Here is a 19,383-nt window from a genome sequence, read left to right on the forward strand (position 1 = left end):
CCAATAACGAACAACCGTTTGTCTGTAGGGTCGTTTTTGATCACTTGCGACTTATAGTGTGCGCATGAGGTTTGCGGGACAGTTGGTATTGGAGACAACAAGAACATCAAGATCATTAACTTCTTATTTCGTTTTTACCACGATCGAAGGGGGGAATACTGTTATTTATCTTACCATAGTGAGCAGTATTCTGTGAGTGCCCTTGAATTGAAATGTCAGAGATACTGCAATCTTGCCTACATGCTCCTGTAAGTAGATGAGAACGCTCCCTATGGATAGCTTCTTACCTCTTACCTAGACCCTGAGCCTGTGTTCGCGGCCAATTTCGTTGCTCGTGAACGCATGTAGAATAAAACAATACATCCCCCTCCGACCATCATAACCTTCTCGCAGGCACCGTCCGCGGACAATCCGTTTGAGATATCGTCTTCATCTTACCCAGCCCCACAAACAAATAAGCCCAGCACCAAACCCAACACACAGCAACGGTTCCATTCGCCACAAACACCCCACACCCAACCTCAGCAACAGCACAGCCGTCCAAGCACCGGCAACCATACCCAATCACCGCAGTCCGCCAAACGACATCTACGATTCAAGCCAATCCACACCGCACCAACGCGGCACGCCGGCTCGATCGGGCCATCTTGTGGCACGCAGAATGCACGCATCCGCTAGACCAGCGAAAGCAACACACACACAGCGCAGTGCGTTGCAGTGCAGTGCATAGCAATGCATAGCAATGCATTGCATAGCATGCACAGCATGCACAGCGCCGCAGCACCCAGCAAATCGATCGAGGCCGATAAGCTTGCTCACCCAGTCTGGGACGAGGTCACTGCTTGGCTTGTCTGTCTTGTCTTGGTGCTCGATACATGCGTGCAGAAGCTGCTTGGTGGACGTACCTATGTATGTAGCTCAAGACATAACTGTAGGTGCATAGGTAGCAGCATGTCAGACCTCTACACAGACAGGCAGACAGGCAGACAGACAGGCAGACAGACAGGACAACACAACACAACACAATACCATTCACATGCACCCAGTACGCTACATAGCACCAATAGACGCGACCGCAGCACTAGCGCCGCAGGCAAGCAGGCCCTCATATTGAAGAATGAAGATCCGCAGCCCCGCGCGTCTCACAAGCAGATGCACGCAGCCGCACGCACTAGCCAGTGACTGCTTAGCACCCCCCACACACACTGTAAGACGTCAGACAAGCGCAGCACAGCACGGCACGCCACCCACCTCTCCACACATACAGTAGATAGGGAAAAGCGGCAACGCGGCGCCGGCGCCCGCCTCCGCCTCCGCCCCCACGTCGCCAATGTGTCTGCCGTCTGGCGACAATGCCGTGGCCTCAACACGCCGCACGCCGCGTCTGCTACACCACGGCAAGCCAGCATCGGGTCCTCTTTGCGTGCTAGAATGACAGCAGAGCAGAGCCGTGGGCGGTTTGAGACCCTGGAAGCCTGGTGCGCTGCCGATGTGCCACTGGGTTGCGGGCAGGGATGGGTGCACGGGGTGCAAGGATGGGGATCTGCGTGCAGGGATTGGGATTGGGGTAGGGATGGTGCGATAGCGGGTGTGTTATAGGTGCGTGGGGGATCGGTGCCTGTGGTGGTGCGGATGGGGGTGTGCGTTTGGGATGAGCGATGAGCGTGGGAGTTGGGGTTTGGGCTGGGGTTTGTGCGTTTGACGTACCGATGGCAGTGTGTTATATGCTCACTCGCTCTTCTTGTTGGTGGTACGATTGCGGCTTGATGCTTGTATAACTTTATTGATGGTATGCTCGCTATCAGACGCTAAGATCGTTGTCAAATGCTCCACTAAATCCGTCCTCGTCTCAATACTCTATAACCTTGCGAATTGTGTCGTAAATCCCTGTCGCAAGTAAGCACACGGAAGATAGATAGCACAAGCAGATAGACTCACGAACGACATCCGGGATATTAAACTTCTCATATGCCAGTCCCATGTGCGTGCTCCAGCCCGCTACTCGCTGCACTGGCGCCTCGAGCCTCAAAAATGCGCCCTCCTGGATGGTAGCGGCGACTTCAGCCCCTACACCAGCGTTAATCATCGACTCGTGCACGACGATTGCACGGCCCGTCTTCTTCACGCTCTCCAGTATCGCCGGCCTATCCCATGGATAAACAGTCCTAAGATCGATCAGTTCGACACTGACACCAAAGTCCTTCTCCGCTGCCTCGATTGCGCTGAAGCAGTTATATAGCGGTGTGCCATAGGAAATGATTGTAACGTCCTTTCCTTCTTTGAGAATCTCAGCCTTGGAGAGGGGAAGTGTGTAGGCCTCATTAGGGACTTGCTCGACGGCGGCGCGGTAGAGGATCTTGGGCTCCATGAAGATGACGGGGTCGGGCGAGGCAATAGCCGAGAGGAGAAGGCCCTTGGCCTGGATGGGGGAACGGGGGATCACGACGCGCAGGCCGGGGACGTGGGTGAAGAGGGACTCGGGAGACTGCGAGTGGTAACTTGCAAAGCGGTTAGAGGCCAGCCACTGCAAAAGCAAGTGGACCCAAACTCACAGAGCACCATGGCCAACGCCGCCCATGGGCATCCTCACGACCAAGCCACCTGCATGCATGTCCGTGGAGCCGGCCCTGTAGCGAACCTTGGCAGCCTCGTTGACCAGCTGGTCAAAGGCCGGGTAGACGTAGTCGGCGAACTGGATCTCGGCGACGGGCTTCATGCCCTCGAGGGCGGCGCCGATGGCAAAGCCAACGATTCCCTGCTCGCTCAGGGGGGTGTTGAAGACGCGCTCGGTGCCAAAGTCGTTGGCTAGCCCCATGGAGCAGCGGAAGACGCCGCCAAAGGCCACATCTTCGCCGAAGACGAGGACACGTTCGTCGGAGCCAAGGGCGTGACGTAGGGCAGCGTTGACGGCTTGGAAGAGGTTCAGGCGCGAGGTTTTGCCATCGCGGACGTGGTGTGGCAGCTCGGGATTGGACAGGCAGGTCTTGGGGGCGTGGGCGAGCAGAGGCGTGGCAGCATAGTCGATGGGCAGGTTAAGGCGGGCGTTGGGGGGATGGGTAGAGTAGGGACGCAGCGCCCTTTTCGATAACAGACGGACTCCTAGCATGGTGTTGCAGAAGGGGACAACAGCAGCAGCTCGCACTGCGGGGAAGCCGGGGTGGACAAGGCGATAGGGCTAAGGACGGCTAGCGGCGGGCAAGGATTAGCGCCGGTGCTACGCCCGCTCTCTCTCTTGCATGAGCGAGTTCAAGGTCTCACGCAAAGCCCAGCGCTAGCCCGAGATAATTTTGTCAACACCATCTCGTCGAGCGAGCAGTGTCGGGCTACGGCACGCCACCGACGTTGTGTCCGTCTCCCGTCTCCACACACGCGCATAGATCGCGCGGTTCCTTGTGCGCCACTGGCGAAACATCATCGGGGGGTCAGAGCACCAGAGCTTTCTCAAACCTCCGCCGCCCGCCCACTCAGACCACCACCTGTCGAAAAGGCGTCACACAGAGCAGCCAATGTCTCTGGTCGCTGCGAGAGCTCTGGCAAGCGGGCCTTTCGCCTCCCACCACCATGGCCTCGCCTCGGCAAGGCCTCTCGTCCTCGTCGTAGCGAGTTTGCTGTTCTCAGCCGTCGCCAGCGCTGCTCCTCTGCCGCTGCACTCGCTCGAAGAGGAACTGCCCAAGAAGCCGAAAGACCCTCAACTATGGGCCTACCTGGGCACCGCCATCGCCCTGGTGCTGCTCGGTGGAGTTTTTGCCGGCTTGACTATCGCGTAAGTCGCTCATTTGCTGCAATTCGCCATCGCTGCCTCTCCTTGCGAATCCGTCTCTAACAACCACTTCTCTGCAGATTGATGGGCCAAGATGAAATCTATCTCCAAGTTATCGCTACGTCTGGCGAAGGAGCCGAGCGGAAGAGCGCTGCCCGCGTTCTGAACCTCCTCAAGAAGGGCAAGCACTGGGTTTTGGTTACTTTGCTGCTCAGCAATGTCATCACCAATGAGACGCTTCCAATTGTTCTCGATAGATCCCTCGGCGGAGGCTGGCCTGCGGTGCTGGGCAGTACCGTGTTGATCGGCAAGTACAACTCATATGACGATCACTACCCACATAGGCTAACAGTACACATACAGTCATTTTCGGCGAGATTGTCCCTCAATCCATCTGTGTCCGATACGGCCTGCCCATTGGAGCATGGATGGCGCCGCTCGTCCTCGCTCTGATGTGGCTCATGGCTCCCGTCGCCTGGCCTACCGCTAAGCTTCTGGACTACCTCTTGGGCGAGGACCACGGTACAACGTACAAGAAGGCCGGCCTGAAGACGCTTGTTACTCTGCACAAGACGCTCGGCACCAGCCCCGAAGACCGCCTCAATGAGGATGAGGTCACCATCATTAGCGCCGTGCTGGACTTGAAGGACAAGCCCGTCGGCAGCATCATGACGCCTATGAACGATGTCTTTACAATGTCCGCAGACACTGTTCTCAACGAGAGAACAATGGACACCATCCTTTCTGCCGGTTATTCCCGCATTCCCATCTACGAACCGGATAACCCGCGCAACTTTGTTGGTATGCTTCTTGTCAAGCTTCTGATTACCTATGATCCGGAGGACAGCAAGCAGGTCCGCGAGTTTGCTCTGGCCACCCTGCCCGAGACCCGTCCCGAAACCAGCTGCCTTGACATTGTCAACTTCTTCCAGGAGGGCAAGTCCCACATGGTTCTGGTCTCCGACTTCCCCGGCGAGTCATATGGTGCTCTTGGTGTCGTCACCCTTGAGGATGTCATCGAGGAGCTGATTGGAGAGTGAGTACTTCCGGCCATTCGCCTGATGTGAGATACTGACAATATCGCAGGGAAATCATCGACGAGTCTGACGTTTTCATCGACGTCCACAAGGCTATCCGGCGTATCGCTCCTGCTCCCCGGAACCGGGTGCCGAAGGGCGAGATCGTTGAGTCGGAAGTTGACGATGACGCAACGGAGACTACCGGTCTGCTTGAAGGCGAGAGGCGCCAGCGTGCCACCGATGGCACTCCTAGCCGCAACACCTCTGTCGGACGTATGAGCAGTAGCCCCAACGTCAAGCTTCTTATGCGCCGTCGCAGCAGTGGTAATGGTTCGCTTAACAAGACTACCGCCCTCGACCTGCGCGAGAACACGTCGGAGCTCCGTGAGCACCTCAAGCACCTTGGCCCCTCCAACGCAGCCAGCAGACCCAAGACTACCCGTATCAGCACGGTCAAGATAAAACCCAGCGTTGGCACTATCCCCGAAACATCTCAGCCAAAGCCCCAAAGCGCCGAGCACATACCAAAGCTTGGCCCCACGGCCATGCAAGGTGGCATCGGCGAAGGGCTTCTCCACAATGCTGCGGGTGATGCCAGCGATGGCGCGCATGCTGTTGCCATTGGCTATGGCTCGATTGGCGGCAGCAGCAGTCCGAATAAGGACATTGAACATCCAACTGAGGCGGAGCAGCAAGATGCTGACGGGCACCGTACGCCGACAAACGACAACTACGGCAGCCCCGCAACGCAACGCAAGATTGTAATCGGCGCGCAGCAGGGAAGTCCACGCAGCCAGCGCTCGTCGAGCACGGTGGCGAGTCTGCGCAGCGCGTCGGGGTCGGGCAGCCCGAAGCCGCGCAAGAGCAAGGCGCGATCAGGCTCGATCAGCGAGAACGTGATTGACGTGAACGGGGTCAAGAAGATAGTGCTCGAGGCGAACAGCAGCTCGGACGATGCGGACCCGGAGCGCCAGCAGCAGAGGGAGGCGGAGCAGCCGAGCGCGAGTGCCAGTGGCGATGCGAGCGCCGAGGCTAGCATCACGCCCAGTGGTGAGGATGCGGATATCACGACTGAGGATGTCACGCCGGGGAATACGCTGAAGAAGAAGAAGAGAAAGAAGCGCGCGGGGAAGAAGGCCAAGGAGAGGCAGGAGCGGAGGCAGAGCGAGAGCTTGCTTTAGGGTGGGTTGAGGGTGTGAGTGAGTGAGTGAGTGGGGATGAGGAGGTTGAGTTGGTGGTGGTGGTGGTGGTAGCTAGGTGGCGAGCGAGCGGGCGCGCGGTAGATAGGTAGACTGCAAGCAGCGGTTATGGGCGTGGGGGAGGTGTTGCTATTGCCGTTGCCGCTGGAGAGTGGGTAGGTAGCTAGATTGGCTAGGAGGACAGAAGAAGCGAACGTAGTCAGATCAGACCGCGAGCAGAGCAGAGCAGAGCAGAGCAGAGCAGAGCAGAGCAGAGCAGAGCAGAGCAGAGCAGAGGCAGCAGAAGCAGAAGCAGAAACAGAAGCCAGAAACAAGGACTGTAGATGACGACGTTGACGACGAAGAGGCGCAAAGGCGCGCGAAACGATCGAGGTCGAGACTAGGTTGTCATACACACGTAACGTACATGGAGAGTTGTTTTTGTTTTTGACGTTTATTCACTTTTTACCTTTTACTTTTTTGTTTCAACCATCTTTTCATCTACTCCATTCTTTCCTTAATCCTGCGTAGGGACGTGGTGAGGGTGTGGTGTGAGTGGTGGTGGTGGTGATGGTGGTGAGGGTGTGTGTGGAGCGACGAGGGACGGGGGAGTGTAAGATAGGTACGATTGGCTGGCTGGTCGGGTGGTAGGGTTGGTTGGTACAGTACGAGTGACTGCGTGACTGCGTGACTGCGTTGGCAGGGCGGGTTGGCTTGGGACTGGGACTGGGCCTGGGTCTGGGTCCACATCTTCTGGGTGCGTGGTGCGGTGCGCTGGGCCGTTGGACGTGTCAGTGTCTGCGTATTCGATAATGTTTCCTTGGTCCTTTCTTTGGTCCTTTCTTTGGTTCTTTGCGCTTTGTGCTTTGGTTCATGTTTCGTTCGTGCATGTCGTTGTTGTTGTTTGTTTGCTGTTTGCTGGGGTTTGGCTTTGGGTTTGTGCTTTGGTTCGTTCGTGCATGTTGTTGTTGGGTTGGAAGGTAGTTGCTTGGTTCTTGATCAATTTACTTCTCTGATTGTACGTCTCTGATTGTGCCTCCGTCTGTCTCCGACGCTCTTGCCGTTTCTTGTGCTTGGTGAGTGGTGGTGATTGGGGGTGGAAATGGTGGGTGGCTTTTTGATACTGACTGTAGTGGTGGTGGTGATGGTGGTGTCAGACCAGCATGCATATATGCACGCACGCGGGTGTTGGAAAATGGAGGGACATGGAGGTACTGGTATTGGTATTGATATTGGTAAGATGCCGTTGCCTGGCTTTCCATGTGCGGCTAGATAGCTAAGCAGTAGCCCCTCACACCCCCTCCCCCCTCAACCTCGCCGCCCTGAACCGACTAACCTTCCTCACCCTCCCATCCTCCCTCTCCTCCATCAACGGCTCCTCCCCCACTTCCTCCTCCACGAAACCCCCCTGTTTCTGAATCAGCCGGTTGCGCGCGCGATGGTACTCAGTCGCGAGTTCGCGCGCCAGCAGCGCTGGGTCTGTGTCTTCTGGCTCTGGTGCCTGAGAGGCAGAAGTCGGGGCCGAGCGCTCGACGATGCTGGGCGCGAGGGTGCGGTTGGGTGGGGGGGAGGGTGTGCTTGTTTCGGTTGTTTCGGCTGCGGCGGCGGCGCGCGCGGCTTTGAAGCGCGAGAGCTTCTTCGGGTTGGGGGTGGGTGCTGGTGCGCTGGGGGCGGAGGAGGGCGCGCTGTGCCGCTCGACGATGGCGTCGGCGATTGTGGGCGCGGTGGGGGCGGTGGGCGTGGTGTCGGTTGTGGTGGTGGTGGAGGGAGAGCCGTTCGTGTAGGTTTCCGGCTGCGGGGCGGGGGAGATGTCGAGGTCGGCGGCGAAGCGGACGCCCTTCTTTGCGGTTGAGGCGTCTGCCTTTGCTGGTTCTGTTGTTGTTGCTGATGTTGCTGCTGCTGTAGGCTGCGCGGCAGATTCCTCGGGTATCGACGTGTCGGAGCGGACGACGAGGCGGTGCGCGCCCTGGGCTTGCTGCAGCATGTTGTTGAGGTCTGCGTCTTCGGGGACAATTTCCCGCTCTGCTGGTGCTGGGCCGACATTCTCCATCATGCGCGCATTCAGCCTGCGCTCCAGCTCGAGCATTTCCTGCCGGTACGCTTCCGTGATGACGGGGCGTGTGCTCCTGCCCCATTCATCCTCCTCGTCAATCTCTTCAATGTCCGACGCCTCCTCGTCCTCGTCGTAGTATGGCTCGTCGTCGCTGTTGCCTTCGTACAGATCTAGCTCGGCCACCACGGCTCCTACCTCGTTCATCCCGTACTGGAGCATCTCGCGGCGCATGGCGGCGTCTTCGGGCGACTCGTCGTCGGGGATGATGGGCGTGCTGCCGATCTCGTTGTCGTCTTCGTCCACCTCTATGACGCGCCTGCCTTTGGTGAAGTTTCCGAGCGCCGCGGCGGGGTTCTTTGACGTCTGCTTCGGCGGAGGCGCGTCCTCTTTGGTGTCGGCGGCGAACGAGACAGACTTCTTGGGCGGTTTCTCCTCGACGGGCGATGCTGCGGGCTCATTCTTGGGCGCAGCCGCTGAGGTAGAGGCTTCCGGTTTTTCCTCAGCCTCGCTGTCTGCAGCCGTATCCTCTTTGCCTGGCTTGCTGGTCTCTGGCGCATCCTCGTTCAGATCCGTGATACCAGCTTTCCGCAGTGCTTCGACAATCTTGGGCGCCGACTGGCCGGGCGTAGCGACGGAGCTCGATATGACGTTGCCTTGCTCATCCAGCTCTTCCCGAATGTCCGTCAACGGATTCCCCTCCTCGTCGTTCATGTTCGGGCTGGCGATGATGAGGACCTTGTTGAGCTTATCCTCGGCAGCATCGACCTGCTTCTGGACCGTCTGGATATTCTGCTGCACGTAGTCCTGGCGGCGCGAAATAAGATGGACGACCTGTTTGGCGTCGCGCGCAACACCCTTGCCAACGCCCAGCAGCTCGCGCATCTCTTTGTCGTTGACCAGGTCGCCGCCAAAATCCTGGCCAATCTTCATCATGTCCTGCGTCGAGGGCTCGCCCTTGAAGCCCTCGATCTCTTCCTTCAGGCCCTCGTACTCGACGTCCCATGTTTGCCAGTGCTGCAGGGACTTGCGCAGTTTGGCGATCTGGTCTTCGAGGCGCAGGCGGTGGCGCTCGAGGTCGGTGAAGCTGTCTTTGGGCGCGGCAGCCATTTTCGCGGGTGTGGAGCGAGCGGTGGTGCTGTGGTTGTGAAAGTCGCAAAAAGTGTCGGCGGACGGAATCGCGGTGGAAGTGGCGGATGTCCGCGCGCTCAAAGCTCCGGCCGCCTTCGTCCAGACCACCACGTCACTTACAACGCCGTACTGCACTTGAGCTTGAACATCTCTGGGTACCGCATTTGCAAGCGTCAACACCATGTCTAAGGCAGCGAAGCCGTTTCCCCAAAGTCACAGCCAAGCAGGCAGCAAAAAAGATGCATTCCGGCACGCGAGGACGCAGCAGAAGCCGAGCCCTGAAGAATCATAGCTGTGCTATTGTCACAGGATTATATTTTTTATTTACATCCCTACAGTGAACGGTACGTCATAGACGAAAAGTGTAATATATCGCCCCAGACATGGCTATAAATAATATAATTATGCTAATAAGCTTCTGCAGATAGCTTAAAGCGTTTTCTATAAACCACTACTTAAATAGCCCCAGAGCTTACGCTTGCAGCTAGATCTGTAGCTCTTGACAGTGTGTACATTAAACAATACTTACCCTTCGAGCACAGTACCACGCAAGGAAGTTCGTCACCACGCCTATTAACATCATGCCGTCCGGCCTCTATCAGGCAGACAAGTCCGCCGTGGCACAAACGCGCAGTCGCCCGTCGAATGCATGGGGACCCGCTCATCGAGTGCTATAAACGCGCCACCGCCGCCAGAGCATGCCTCGACACGACTGCACTCGTCCCTGTCAAGATGCCGCCATCACTGATCAAACTCCCCAACATTAAAAACCTGAGCACCTTCATGCCAGATACCTACATGGCCGGGATCAAGTCGCGGAACAAGCCGTCGGTGTTGGTCAAGCTCAGTCGCGAACAGTTCAAGAGCGGTTACATCGACATCAAACGCAGGCTCATGGCGAGCAGCAAGAAATCGCCGCAGACCAAGGAAGAATACATCCGGGCCGAGGTGCGTCAGTCGTGCGGCGCGCACATTGCAATTGCAACCGGGGGGAGGCGCCGTTGAGCTAACGAGAGAGCTCCCAGCTTTACGCGCCGCCATACGACGGCGTCTGGGAGGGATTTACGCAGTGGCAGGCGCGAACAGTGGCAGCAGGCGGCAAGAATAACTGGAAAGCGAGCCAGAGGCAGGTTGTAGGCGGGCCGGCGAACGGGCTGGCCATCCCGAGGGTGCTGGAAGTAGGGGATGTGTCATCGGTCACGTATGCGTCGTTGGTGCAGACGATCCTGGAGAAGAATCCGGAGGTGAGACAGGATGAGGGCGAGAAGATCTCGGCGGTGGCGGAACACTGGATTGAGGCAGCGACGGAGAGTCTGGCGAGGAATGGGGGACGGTCGACGGCGCTGAACAAGTTGGGCGGACAGGCGCGGAGAGCGGATGAAGAAGTGGGAGTAGTTAAACTAGCGATGGGGGCCGGGCGATCCCTGCGCCTCATCGGGGCACAGACTTCACACTTCAGGAGAATCCCATCCGTGCCGTGATAAATGAATGGCCTCCCGCAGAGAGCGCCTGAGCCGATGGCATGCCCGCCATCACTGACCGCAGCCTGACCCGTCTCCGCACATAGACCATGGCCGACGACGAGACGCCTCGCTCCACCGGCGATGGAAGCGGCCCCAAGCTGCCCGCGCCCAAGGACAAGAACTGCCCCTTCTGCCACCAGCCCTTCACCTCGTCGTCGCTCGGCCGCCATCTCGACCTGTACATCAAGCAGAAGAACCCCAAGGCCCCCGATGGCATCCACAACGTCGACGATATCCGCAGGATGCGCGGCGCCATCACTCGTCGCCAGGCCCGCAACTCGCACGCCAAAAAGTCCGATCCCCAAGCTGGAAGCTCGACCGCTGCTTCGACGCCCGCCGCCTCGGTCCAGCACACGCCGCAGCAACAGCAGCACCACCTCCACCAGCCTCAGCCGCAGTCGCAACAGCAGCAGCAGCAGCAAATACAACAGCAACAACAACAACAACAACAGCAGCAGCAGCAGCAGCAGCAACAGCAGCAACAACACCAACAGCAGCAACAACAACACCACCACCACCAGCAAACGCCAGTCGGGCCCGGGGGCGGGTCGCCCATGGTCATGCACAGCCCGTCGCTGAACATGCCACAAGGCGGCAAGATGCGCATCGTGCTCAACGAGGCCAATTGGCAGGCGACGGGCGTCATCAACAACCTGCCGCCGCGGCCCAGCATCTCTTCGGTCGAGAGCCGGGCGTCGTCGCGGCACGAGCAGCTGAAGCAGCGCTTCGAGAACAAGCAAGGGCTGTCGGAGGAGCTGGACCACGGCCGGGCGGCCGAGCTGGCGCTGAAAGAGGTGCTGGCGAGCGTGCGCGACGCTAGGTGTGTCCCGCCGCCGTGTACATGTCAGGTTTTCCTTCTAACCTCGTCCCGCACAACAGCGCCCGCTCCCTCGGCCCCAGCCTGTTCGACTTTGATCCCTACACCATGAACTTTCCCTCGCTGTGTCTCAACGTCCTACCTGCGCCCTCGACCCTCTTCTCGCCCACGCCCTTCCCCACCAGCGACTCGTGGTCCATTTCCCCGCCCGGCCAGAAGCAGTTTGACGCCCTGAACCGCGCCGTCCGCGACCGCCTCATGGCCCGCCAGCGCCACGCCCAGCTGTTCCCCGCCGCCGCCCAAGCCGCCGCGAATCCGCTCGCCTCGGCCCCGTCGCCCAACTCGGCGACGCCGCTGCCCACGCCACCCCTCTTCGACCCGGACCCGCAGCGCCTGTTTGCGCACCTGCAGGACGCGTTCGCACACTGGAAGAGTCTGCCGGAGAAGCAGCGGCAGGAGCTCTGGCAGCTCGAGGTGCTGCGGTCGTACACGCGCGCCGACGAGGCGCGGCGGGAAGCCGAGAGCAGCCTGGAAGCGGCGCGCAAGGAGATTGAGACGCTGAAGAACAACCGGTGGATCAACATGGGCATGGCGCCGTCCAACACGTCGCCGTACGGGCTGGGCAGCACGCAGACGCCGCCAGGCAGCTCGACGTCGGTGTCGGAGGCGACGTTCAAGGAGCTGACGAGCAAGGCGGGACAACACCAAGGGCTGGACCCGCGGACGTGGGACTACGACCGGCTGATGGAGAAGTGGACGACGGTGGTCAAGGAGAACCGCAAGGCGGTCATGGGGCTGGCGGGCCAGCGCAGCCTGAGCACCAGCTCGATGCCGGCGGGGCTGAACGGCGCCGTCACGCCAACAACGACAGTGCTGAACCCGACGGCGCACCGCGTGGGCTCGATGGCGCTGTCCTCGACGCCGGGCGTCGGCGTCGGCCCTAACGGCTATCCCACGCGCGACGGCGTCGTCGACTCGGACGCCACGGACGTGATTGACGGCGAGGGCGAGGACGAGGACGCCGACGCCGACGTCGACGGCGAGGACGCGCCGCCGGGGTTGCAGCAGATGGGCGCGCGACGGCTGGGCGGGCACCACGGGCATAGCCATAGCCGCAGCCATGGTGGACAGATGGCTCCGCATCATCAGCAGATGCAGCCGGGCGCGCGGCAGGTGGGCACGCCGTTGCAGCAGCAGCAGCAGCACGCACACGGGACGCCGACGCTGCAGCGCGCGAGCATGGGCGGCGGGCCGCGTGGAGGGGGGCAGCAGCAGCAGCAACAACAACAGCAAAAATCGCAGCAACAACAGCAATTAAACCATCACCAGCAGCAACAACAATCCCAGCAGCAACAGCAGCAGCAGCACACGCCCTCGCAGCACCACCATACCCCCGCACAACACACGCCGCAGCCTCCACCGCAGCTCCCGCACCAGCACCAGCACCCCCACGCCCACACGCACACGCAAGCCTGGCAGCTCCCGCCCGCAACGCACCACGGCCACGGCCACGGCCACGCGCCACCGACAACACATTTCCAGCCCAGCGGGCTGCGCGGCCTAGGCTCGAGCAGCACGACCGGCCCCGGTAGCGCAAGCACCTCTGCGACCGCTGGCGGTGGCGGTGGCGGTGCAGGCGGCGGAAGCGGAGGCGCTGGCGCAGGCGCAGGCACGCCGGGCGGGCGGAAGATGTCGTCGCATCAGCAGCACCAGCAACACCAACACCAGCAGCACCAACATCAGCAGCAACATCAGCAGCACCAGCACCAACAACAGATGATGGCAGAGGCGCCCGGCGCGTCGGAGCTGATGCAGGGGATTGAGGGCGCGGAAGCATTTATGGGCGTGGGTGTGGGTGTGGGTGTGGGTGTTAATGCGGGGCCCGGGATGGGTGTTGGGGGTGTTGGGGGTGGGTGGAGCTGACTACGGGGGTGGGGTTAGGGGTTGGTTTGGGGTGGAGGGGGGCTTTGTATGTTTGTACGTGGTTGGTTTTATGCGTGGTTATGATTGAGATAGATGGGATGGGAAGGGAAGGGAAGGGAGGGAGGAAAAGGAGGGAAAGGGAAAGGACGAGGATGAAATGAGGATAAGGAAGGAAAAGGAAGGAAAAGAGGAGGGCCAGGAGAGAGGCGAGAAGTATGTGTATACACCCCTACGCACACACATGCACACACGCACACACACATATACGCATATATGGTTTTTATGGTTCATGTCTACGTTCATGTTACGTTTATACTATCAGGCGATTTCCGTCTCTTCGTTTCTTAGCATGGTCGCGTATTTTAGCATTTTAAATTGCGTTTTTATTGTTGTTTTTACGTATGCTTGGTTTTATTGCGTGTATGTCTTTGATTTTCGGCCTTTGCGCTTCTTGTTTTTTTCCTTGTGTTAGAGAGAATGTGGGGGAGGGGATGAAGGATGGGTATATACGTACGTGTATGTGTGTATACCGTATATGTATACGTATACATACTTTAATAGATAAATATAGGTATAGTAGTAGTTACATATATACATATGTATACATGAGGTAGCGGAAACGGAAAGAGCGAGAAAGAGGGGAGATGGAGTAGAGAGACTACGTATACTGCATACACGACTATATTATAGTATATTATGTTGTATTTGAGTGAGTGACTAAATAGTGTCGTTGAGTTGTGCGGTGGTGGTGGTGGTGGTGGTTGGAAATGGCTTCGTGTGTAGGTGTGTATATACGCTACGTCACATCTATAAAGATAGATATACCGTACGCATACATAAGCAGCTCAATTCAATCCCACCCTAGTGTAGCAGGTCGCGTCGTCTCCTTGCCTGCCTATCCACCAAACTCCTCCCCTCCCTCCCACCCCACTCACAAAACCCCCCGCAACCACTCCCCAGCCACAGCAACCATGTCCGCCAGCTCGGCCTTGAAAGCCAGCCCCATGCCCGCCATCAGGATGTCGTGCGGGACGTTGGGCGTTACGCTGAGCGGGATGGTGGGTGTGCCCTGCTCGCGCATCTGGCCAACCCAGCGCACCACGCTCGGCCGCAGCGCCTCCACGGCGCCAACCTGCACGAACAGCGGCGAAGGCGACTTGAACGCGTAGCCGGCGGGGGAGGCGTAGGGCAACCTCTCGTCCTGCGCCCCCGTCCCCTCCAGCCCCCGCAGCCACGCCCCCCGCCCCCACGCAACAAAGCCCTCTCCGCAATAATCCGTCCCACCCCCCGCCCCCGCTAGCGCGCCCCGGTCCAACGCACCCTCCCCCGCCGCAACATCCACCCACGGCGACCACAGCAGCGCCGCCCCCGGCGGTGCCAGGTCCAGCTCCGCCCCATACTCGGCTAGGTATCTCAGCAGGCCGAGCACGAGCGTCGCGCCCGCGGAGTCGCCGCTCAGGACGATGCGGGCGGCGGGGATGGCGTGGGTTTGGGTGAGGTGTACGTAGGCTGACAGGGTGTCTTGCAGGGCGGCGGGGAAGGGGGCATGCGTGGGGCGGGAGGCGAGGCGGTATTGGAGAGTTAGGACGTGTGTGATGCGGGGAGAGTATGTGGAGGGGTTGGAGGAGGAAGAAGAGGGGGGGGGGTTCAGGTGCGTGAGCAGCGCGGTGGCGGCGCTCGAGGCCGCCGCGTCCCGGCCCGTGCCGATTGTGAAGGCGCCGCCGTGGACGTGGAGCACGACTGCGCCGACGTCGTCGTCGTCGTCGTTCTTCACTGCTCCCTCTGCTCCCTCACCCCCAGCCCCAGCACCCCTCCCCGGACGCGCAGGAAACCACGTCCCGCCCACCGCCTCCGGCCTCACTCTCTCGTCTCGCAGCACCCCCCGCAACCACCCCTCCCCCACCCCCGGCACTCTCTCCCATCTTTCCCCCTCTGCCCCAGCGTCCAGAGACAGCGGCGTCCGCAAGTCCAGCGCCGCGTAGCACTCTAGCAGGGCGCGGAGGAGGCGCACGCGCAGGGTCTGCGACAGCGTCCAGGTGCGCACGGGGCGTGTGGCGGGGAGAGCGTAGAGGAGTGTCCAGATGGGGAGGCGGGCGAGTGTGGTGAGGGCTGTGAGGAGGACGTAGAGGCCGCGGAGGGGGTGGTGGTGGAGGAGGCGGTGGGTTGTGCGGAGGGAGAGGAGAGGCATGCTGGTTGATTTGGGTTGGTTGTTGTGTGTGTGTGTGTGTGTGTGTGTGTGTGCCAGCTTGTCGTTGTCGTCTCGTCTCCGTCTTCGTCTTTGTCTTTGTCGTTGTCGCCTTTGTCTCTCTCGTCTTCGTCTCGTCGTCGTCGTCGTCGTCCCCCACAACCGGATTGGATTGTCCCCAGCTCTTGTCCTGTTTCTAAAATACCCCGCAGTGTGTCAGGCGGTCAGCGGCAGGCAGGCGTCAAGCCAGCGACAGAGTTCAGTGTAGCGTCGTCGCACAAACACACACACACTCGTGACACTCAAAAAGCAAACGACGCAAAGCCAAGACAAAAAGCAAAAACCCAGCATCCTACCCTACCCTACCTACATACGTAATCCGCAACGCGTACGCGTACGCACAGCCGCGCGTGGGGGCGTGGGGGCTGATCGCGAGCGCGGTGCCGGTCCGCGGCGGGACGGCGGATGGCGGAGGGCGGATGGTCCCGCGGGCCGAGGCACAGGGTAGGTACTGTATTGCTGGGGGCGCGGCGCGGCCCTTGCGTTTTACTGCGAGCCTGGGGCGGGAACGCGGTGTCTGTGCGCGTGGGGGAGGGAGGGAGGATGGTTGATGGGGGGTTTGGTGCGGAGGTTGGTGTGGAGGTTGGTGTGGTGTGAGATTGCTGGGTGAGGGATGGGTTACGGAAGTATAAGAGTATTCTGTGAGGGTGCGGAGTAGGATGCGTGGGTGGTGTAGTCCTGAGATATAGGTATTTATTAGGTATAGATGGATGAACAACTCAAAGCCAGTGAAGAAAAAGAACAGCCAACTTGACAGTACCGAGATAGACAATTTCATACCCATACGCCGAAAAGCACCAACAGTACCTAAGTATCGAAAACCAGTCCAGCCCACATGAAAACCCCACCTACTACCACCCAGAACCCCAGATACCGATACCTAAAACTCGGGTATCCTCTCCATCCATTCGAACTGCGGCAACAGCATCTTTTTGGCGTGCATTGCCATGCGCACAATATCCGCAGCCGAAAACTCCCACAACAAGTCGCCCGGCTTACACAGCCGCTCAAACACCTGCGAATACACACTAAGGCGGGGATTATCCCACTGCTTGGCACTCTCCTCAGCCAACGCCTCCAACAGCGCAGCGCCCCGCTCATCCGTCCACTCGGGCTCACTGGCAATCGACAACGCGGGCGCGCGGTGCCCAACCTCGGGGCGATGGTTGAACGCGTCGACGCGGTCGAACGGCTCGCCATTGGCGTCGATGTTGGAGTTGCTGGGCCAGTGCTCGCTGAGTTCGCCCTCGAGGCGGTAGCGCAGGAACTTGTTCGGCTCCAGCTCCATCCGCTTGATGTATAGCAGGCGCCAGTCTTCTCTGCGGATACGCTCGGGCTCGCGGGCGGCCGCTTCGCGTGCTCGTTCTTCTCGCATACGTTGCCGCCGGTGCTTGTCATGGAGGCGCTCGCGCTCGTTTCGTTCTCTTGTGCGCTGCTTCTCTAAGCACCATTTGAGCTGTGCAAGGAATAACTTAAGAGGTGCGACAATGCCATTCTTTACGGGCTTAACGATACGAAGGTGTCCGGGGACCTCTGTCGGGTGCGTGAGTAGGCGCTCTCGTAACTCGATGATGGTGGCGGTGAAGTCGACGATTGTTTCTAGCGGCTCAGTCGGAATTGAGTTGTCGTCGCTACGGTACCTGTCGACGTAGAAATCCACGACGTTGCAGAGCACCCTTAATAGACCTGGGAAGACGAAGGCGTAGATCTCTTGGAGTAGAAAATTCTTGAGGTCCACCTTGTCGTGCAGGTCCATCTTATTTACAGAAGTTCGGATACGAGAGATCAATGTCTTGACCTTGTCTTCCTCGCTCTGTTCCGCAATGTCGGGATTGCTTGTGCCATCGCAAAGTTCGTTAAGGGCTTTACATTTTCTGAGAAGGGTTTTGACGGTTTTTGTCTTAATTTGGAGTCCATTGGCCTTGCGGTTCGACCTAACCATTTCAACGCCTCGCTTGTTGTTCCAGATTGCTCGTAGCTCCGCTCTATGTTCATAGAGTGCTGGATCGACTTCGCCGTCTTCACCATCTTCTTCTTGGGGGGCGTCGTCTTGGACTAACACTGCTGTTTTGTCTTCTTGTCTGCCATCTTCCTCAGTGTCGGGCACGGTGTCCTCTTGGGTTGCCTTCTCCTTGGGCGGTTGACGACTCTTTGCTTGTTTCTTGGGACTCGTTTTCTGTCCCTCCACAGGCTGCACTTGCCGAGGTTGCGTCGACTTCTCGGCCACTCTTGCAGAGGACCGTCTTCCATTTTCAGAAGAGGGCTCGGCGTCCTGAGCGGCTTTCTTAGCCCTGACACTAGCCCTGGTCTCATCAGTGGTCTTGGCCTTTTTGGGTCTTGGTGCCGAGGACACATCGACACTCGAGTCCGACTGACGCCCCCGCTTCTTTGGGGCAGCTGTGGATGGACTTTCTGCAACCGTTGACTTGGGGGGACGACCGCGTTTCTTTGGTTGTTGAGGAGAAGATGCCATTGTTTGTTTTGGTTGTTGAGGGGAAGACGCCGCCGCTTGTTTGGATGGACGTCCCCGTTTTCGCTTGATGGCTCCACCCGCAGGCCCGGCTTCAGAAGAAGCGGTAGCTTGTTGATCGCTGGTTGCTTTGCGGGTTGCACGGGTCGTCCTCTTTTTCGGAATCTCCTCCACATCTTCCTTTTCCATATCTTCCTCTTCCGCGCCCTGCTCCTCCGCGTCTTGCTCCTCCGCGTCTTGCTCTTCCACATCTTCTTCTGCATCTTCCTCTCCCACACCTTGCTCTTCCGCGCCTTCCGTGCCTTGTTCTTCCTCTTCATGCTCTTCTTCCTCATTCCTTTCGTCACGTACTTCCCCATGGGGCTGCGCTCCCTCAGTCTCCTCCACCTCCTCCCTCTCATCCTCATCCTCCTCAATTGAATATTTTTGAGCAGAAGGAGGTGATCTCTCGGGAGATGGCTGGATGTCATAGACGTTTGGCCTTTCTTCATTACTGGCGCGTCTTTTTCTCAACTGTTCGAGGGCCTGAAAACTAGGCCTCCTCAGCTTCCCAGGCGCATACAAAGGAGAGGAGGTAATAGGCTTGCTCTCCGGGTTAGATTGCCTGCGAAATTGGTCCATGAATTCATAGGACCTCCTTTTCTGGTCTTCAGTCGGCAGCTGCTTGACTACACGAGAACTGGAGGGAACCATGGGCGAGTGCGGAGAGCCGGAAGAGCCCCAAATAGCATCGTTAAGCATATTCGCAGTTTTATCCCCAGGACGTGTTGTGGACACAGGGCGACGGGCAACGGCGGCTCGTGGGGTGTTCTGTTCTGCCCAGAGTTGAGCATCCACCTCCTCTTGGTCGTCACTTTGTACGATAGCACCATCCGAAGGCAACATGTCTATTACATTTGATGGCTGCAGATCATCTTATGTCTCATCGTCAGATCTTATGTTTGTTTTTGTTTGTTGTGGTCACACACCTTCCCGTGACAATCGTGCCATTTCGAAAGAGTTATCAAATCACGAATATAAGCCGCAACTGTTCAAACTTGATGTAGAACAATTCGAATCGTGATGATTCAGTCAAGACTGATCACGACTTGGCTATCAGCACCTTCGATCGCTATAAAGGTGTTCATCAGTACACCCGACTAGACCTTAAGTAACTGCTAACATACCTTTACCGTTATGAAGAGAAAAGCCGTAAAGTCAACAGTAGCGATGTGGAGCGTTTCGCGGTGAACAGTGCAGGTAGGCGGAGATGTTAAGCTTGGACGAT

The 19,383-nt window shown here is 58.6% G+C and overlaps 6 protein-coding genes across 6 annotated transcripts; 2 read left to right on the forward strand and 4 right to left on the reverse strand.

The window, feature by feature from the left end:
• Positions 1 to 1,758: 1,758 nt before the first annotated feature.
• On the reverse strand, positions 1,759 to 3,116 carry K452DRAFT_362564 (uncharacterized protein). Its single transcript, XM_033546513.1, has 3 exons — positions 2,553 to 3,116; positions 1,939 to 2,498; positions 1,759 to 1,887 (listed from the first exon to the last, which is right to left on the reverse strand). Exons 1-3 carry the CDS (start codon positions 3,104 to 3,106, stop codon positions 1,850 to 1,852), a joined length of 1,152 nt encoding a protein of 383 aa, XP_033392126.1. The 5' UTR covers positions 3,107 to 3,116; the 3' UTR covers positions 1,759 to 1,849.
• A 390-nt stretch (positions 3,117 to 3,506) lies between these two features.
• K452DRAFT_329726 (uncharacterized protein) lies at positions 3,507 to 5,960 on the forward strand (the record flags this gene model as incomplete). Its single annotated transcript, XM_033545073.1, has 4 exons — positions 3,507 to 3,763; positions 3,841 to 4,067; positions 4,124 to 4,796; positions 4,847 to 5,960. The coding sequence occupies 4 exons, from the start codon at positions 3,507 to 3,509 to the stop codon at positions 5,958 to 5,960; spliced, it is 2,271 nt and encodes a 756-aa protein (XP_033392127.1).
• A 1,196-nt stretch (positions 5,961 to 7,156) lies between these two features.
• K452DRAFT_292438 (uncharacterized protein) lies at positions 7,157 to 9,150 on the reverse strand. Its single transcript, XM_033541379.1, has one exon. The coding sequence runs from the start codon at positions 9,115 to 9,117 to the stop codon at positions 7,249 to 7,251; it is 1,869 nt and encodes a 622-aa protein (XP_033392128.1). The 5' UTR covers positions 9,118 to 9,150; the 3' UTR covers positions 7,157 to 7,248.
• Positions 9,151 to 10,708: 1,558 nt separating this feature from the next.
• On the forward strand, positions 10,709 to 13,401 carry K452DRAFT_313221 (uncharacterized protein; the record flags this gene model as incomplete). Its single annotated transcript, XM_033543639.1, has 2 exons — positions 10,709 to 11,481; positions 11,541 to 13,401. 2 exons carry the CDS (start codon positions 10,709 to 10,711, stop codon positions 13,399 to 13,401), a joined length of 2,634 nt encoding a protein of 877 aa, XP_033392129.1.
• Positions 13,402 to 14,341: 940 nt separating this feature from the next.
• K452DRAFT_204538 (uncharacterized protein) lies at positions 14,342 to 15,541 on the reverse strand (the record flags this gene model as incomplete). The annotated part of the gene is made up of 2 exons (XM_033536082.1): positions 14,342 to 15,177; positions 15,223 to 15,541. Coding segments are annotated over 2 exons (1,155 nt in total), but the record flags the coding sequence as incomplete, so codon positions are not given.
• Positions 15,542 to 16,321: 780 nt separating this feature from the next.
• On the reverse strand, positions 16,322 to 19,328 carry K452DRAFT_322461 (uncharacterized protein). Its single transcript, XM_033544513.1, has 3 exons — positions 19,283 to 19,328; positions 19,085 to 19,227; positions 16,322 to 19,030 (listed from the first exon to the last, which is right to left on the reverse strand). The coding sequence occupies exons 2-3, from the start codon at positions 19,104 to 19,106 to the stop codon at positions 16,527 to 16,529; spliced, it is 2,526 nt and encodes an 841-aa protein (XP_033392131.1). The 5' UTR covers positions 19,107 to 19,227; positions 19,283 to 19,328; the 3' UTR covers positions 16,322 to 16,526.
• Between the last annotated feature and the right edge of the window lie 55 nt (positions 19,329 to 19,383).

This window comes from Aplosporella prunicola (genome assembly GCF_010093885.1).
Source record: "Aplosporella prunicola CBS 121167 unplaced genomic scaffold K452scaffold_49, whole genome shotgun sequence".
In the NCBI taxonomy this organism is placed as follows: Eukaryota; Fungi; Ascomycota; class Dothideomycetes; order Botryosphaeriales; family Aplosporellaceae; genus Aplosporella; species Aplosporella prunicola.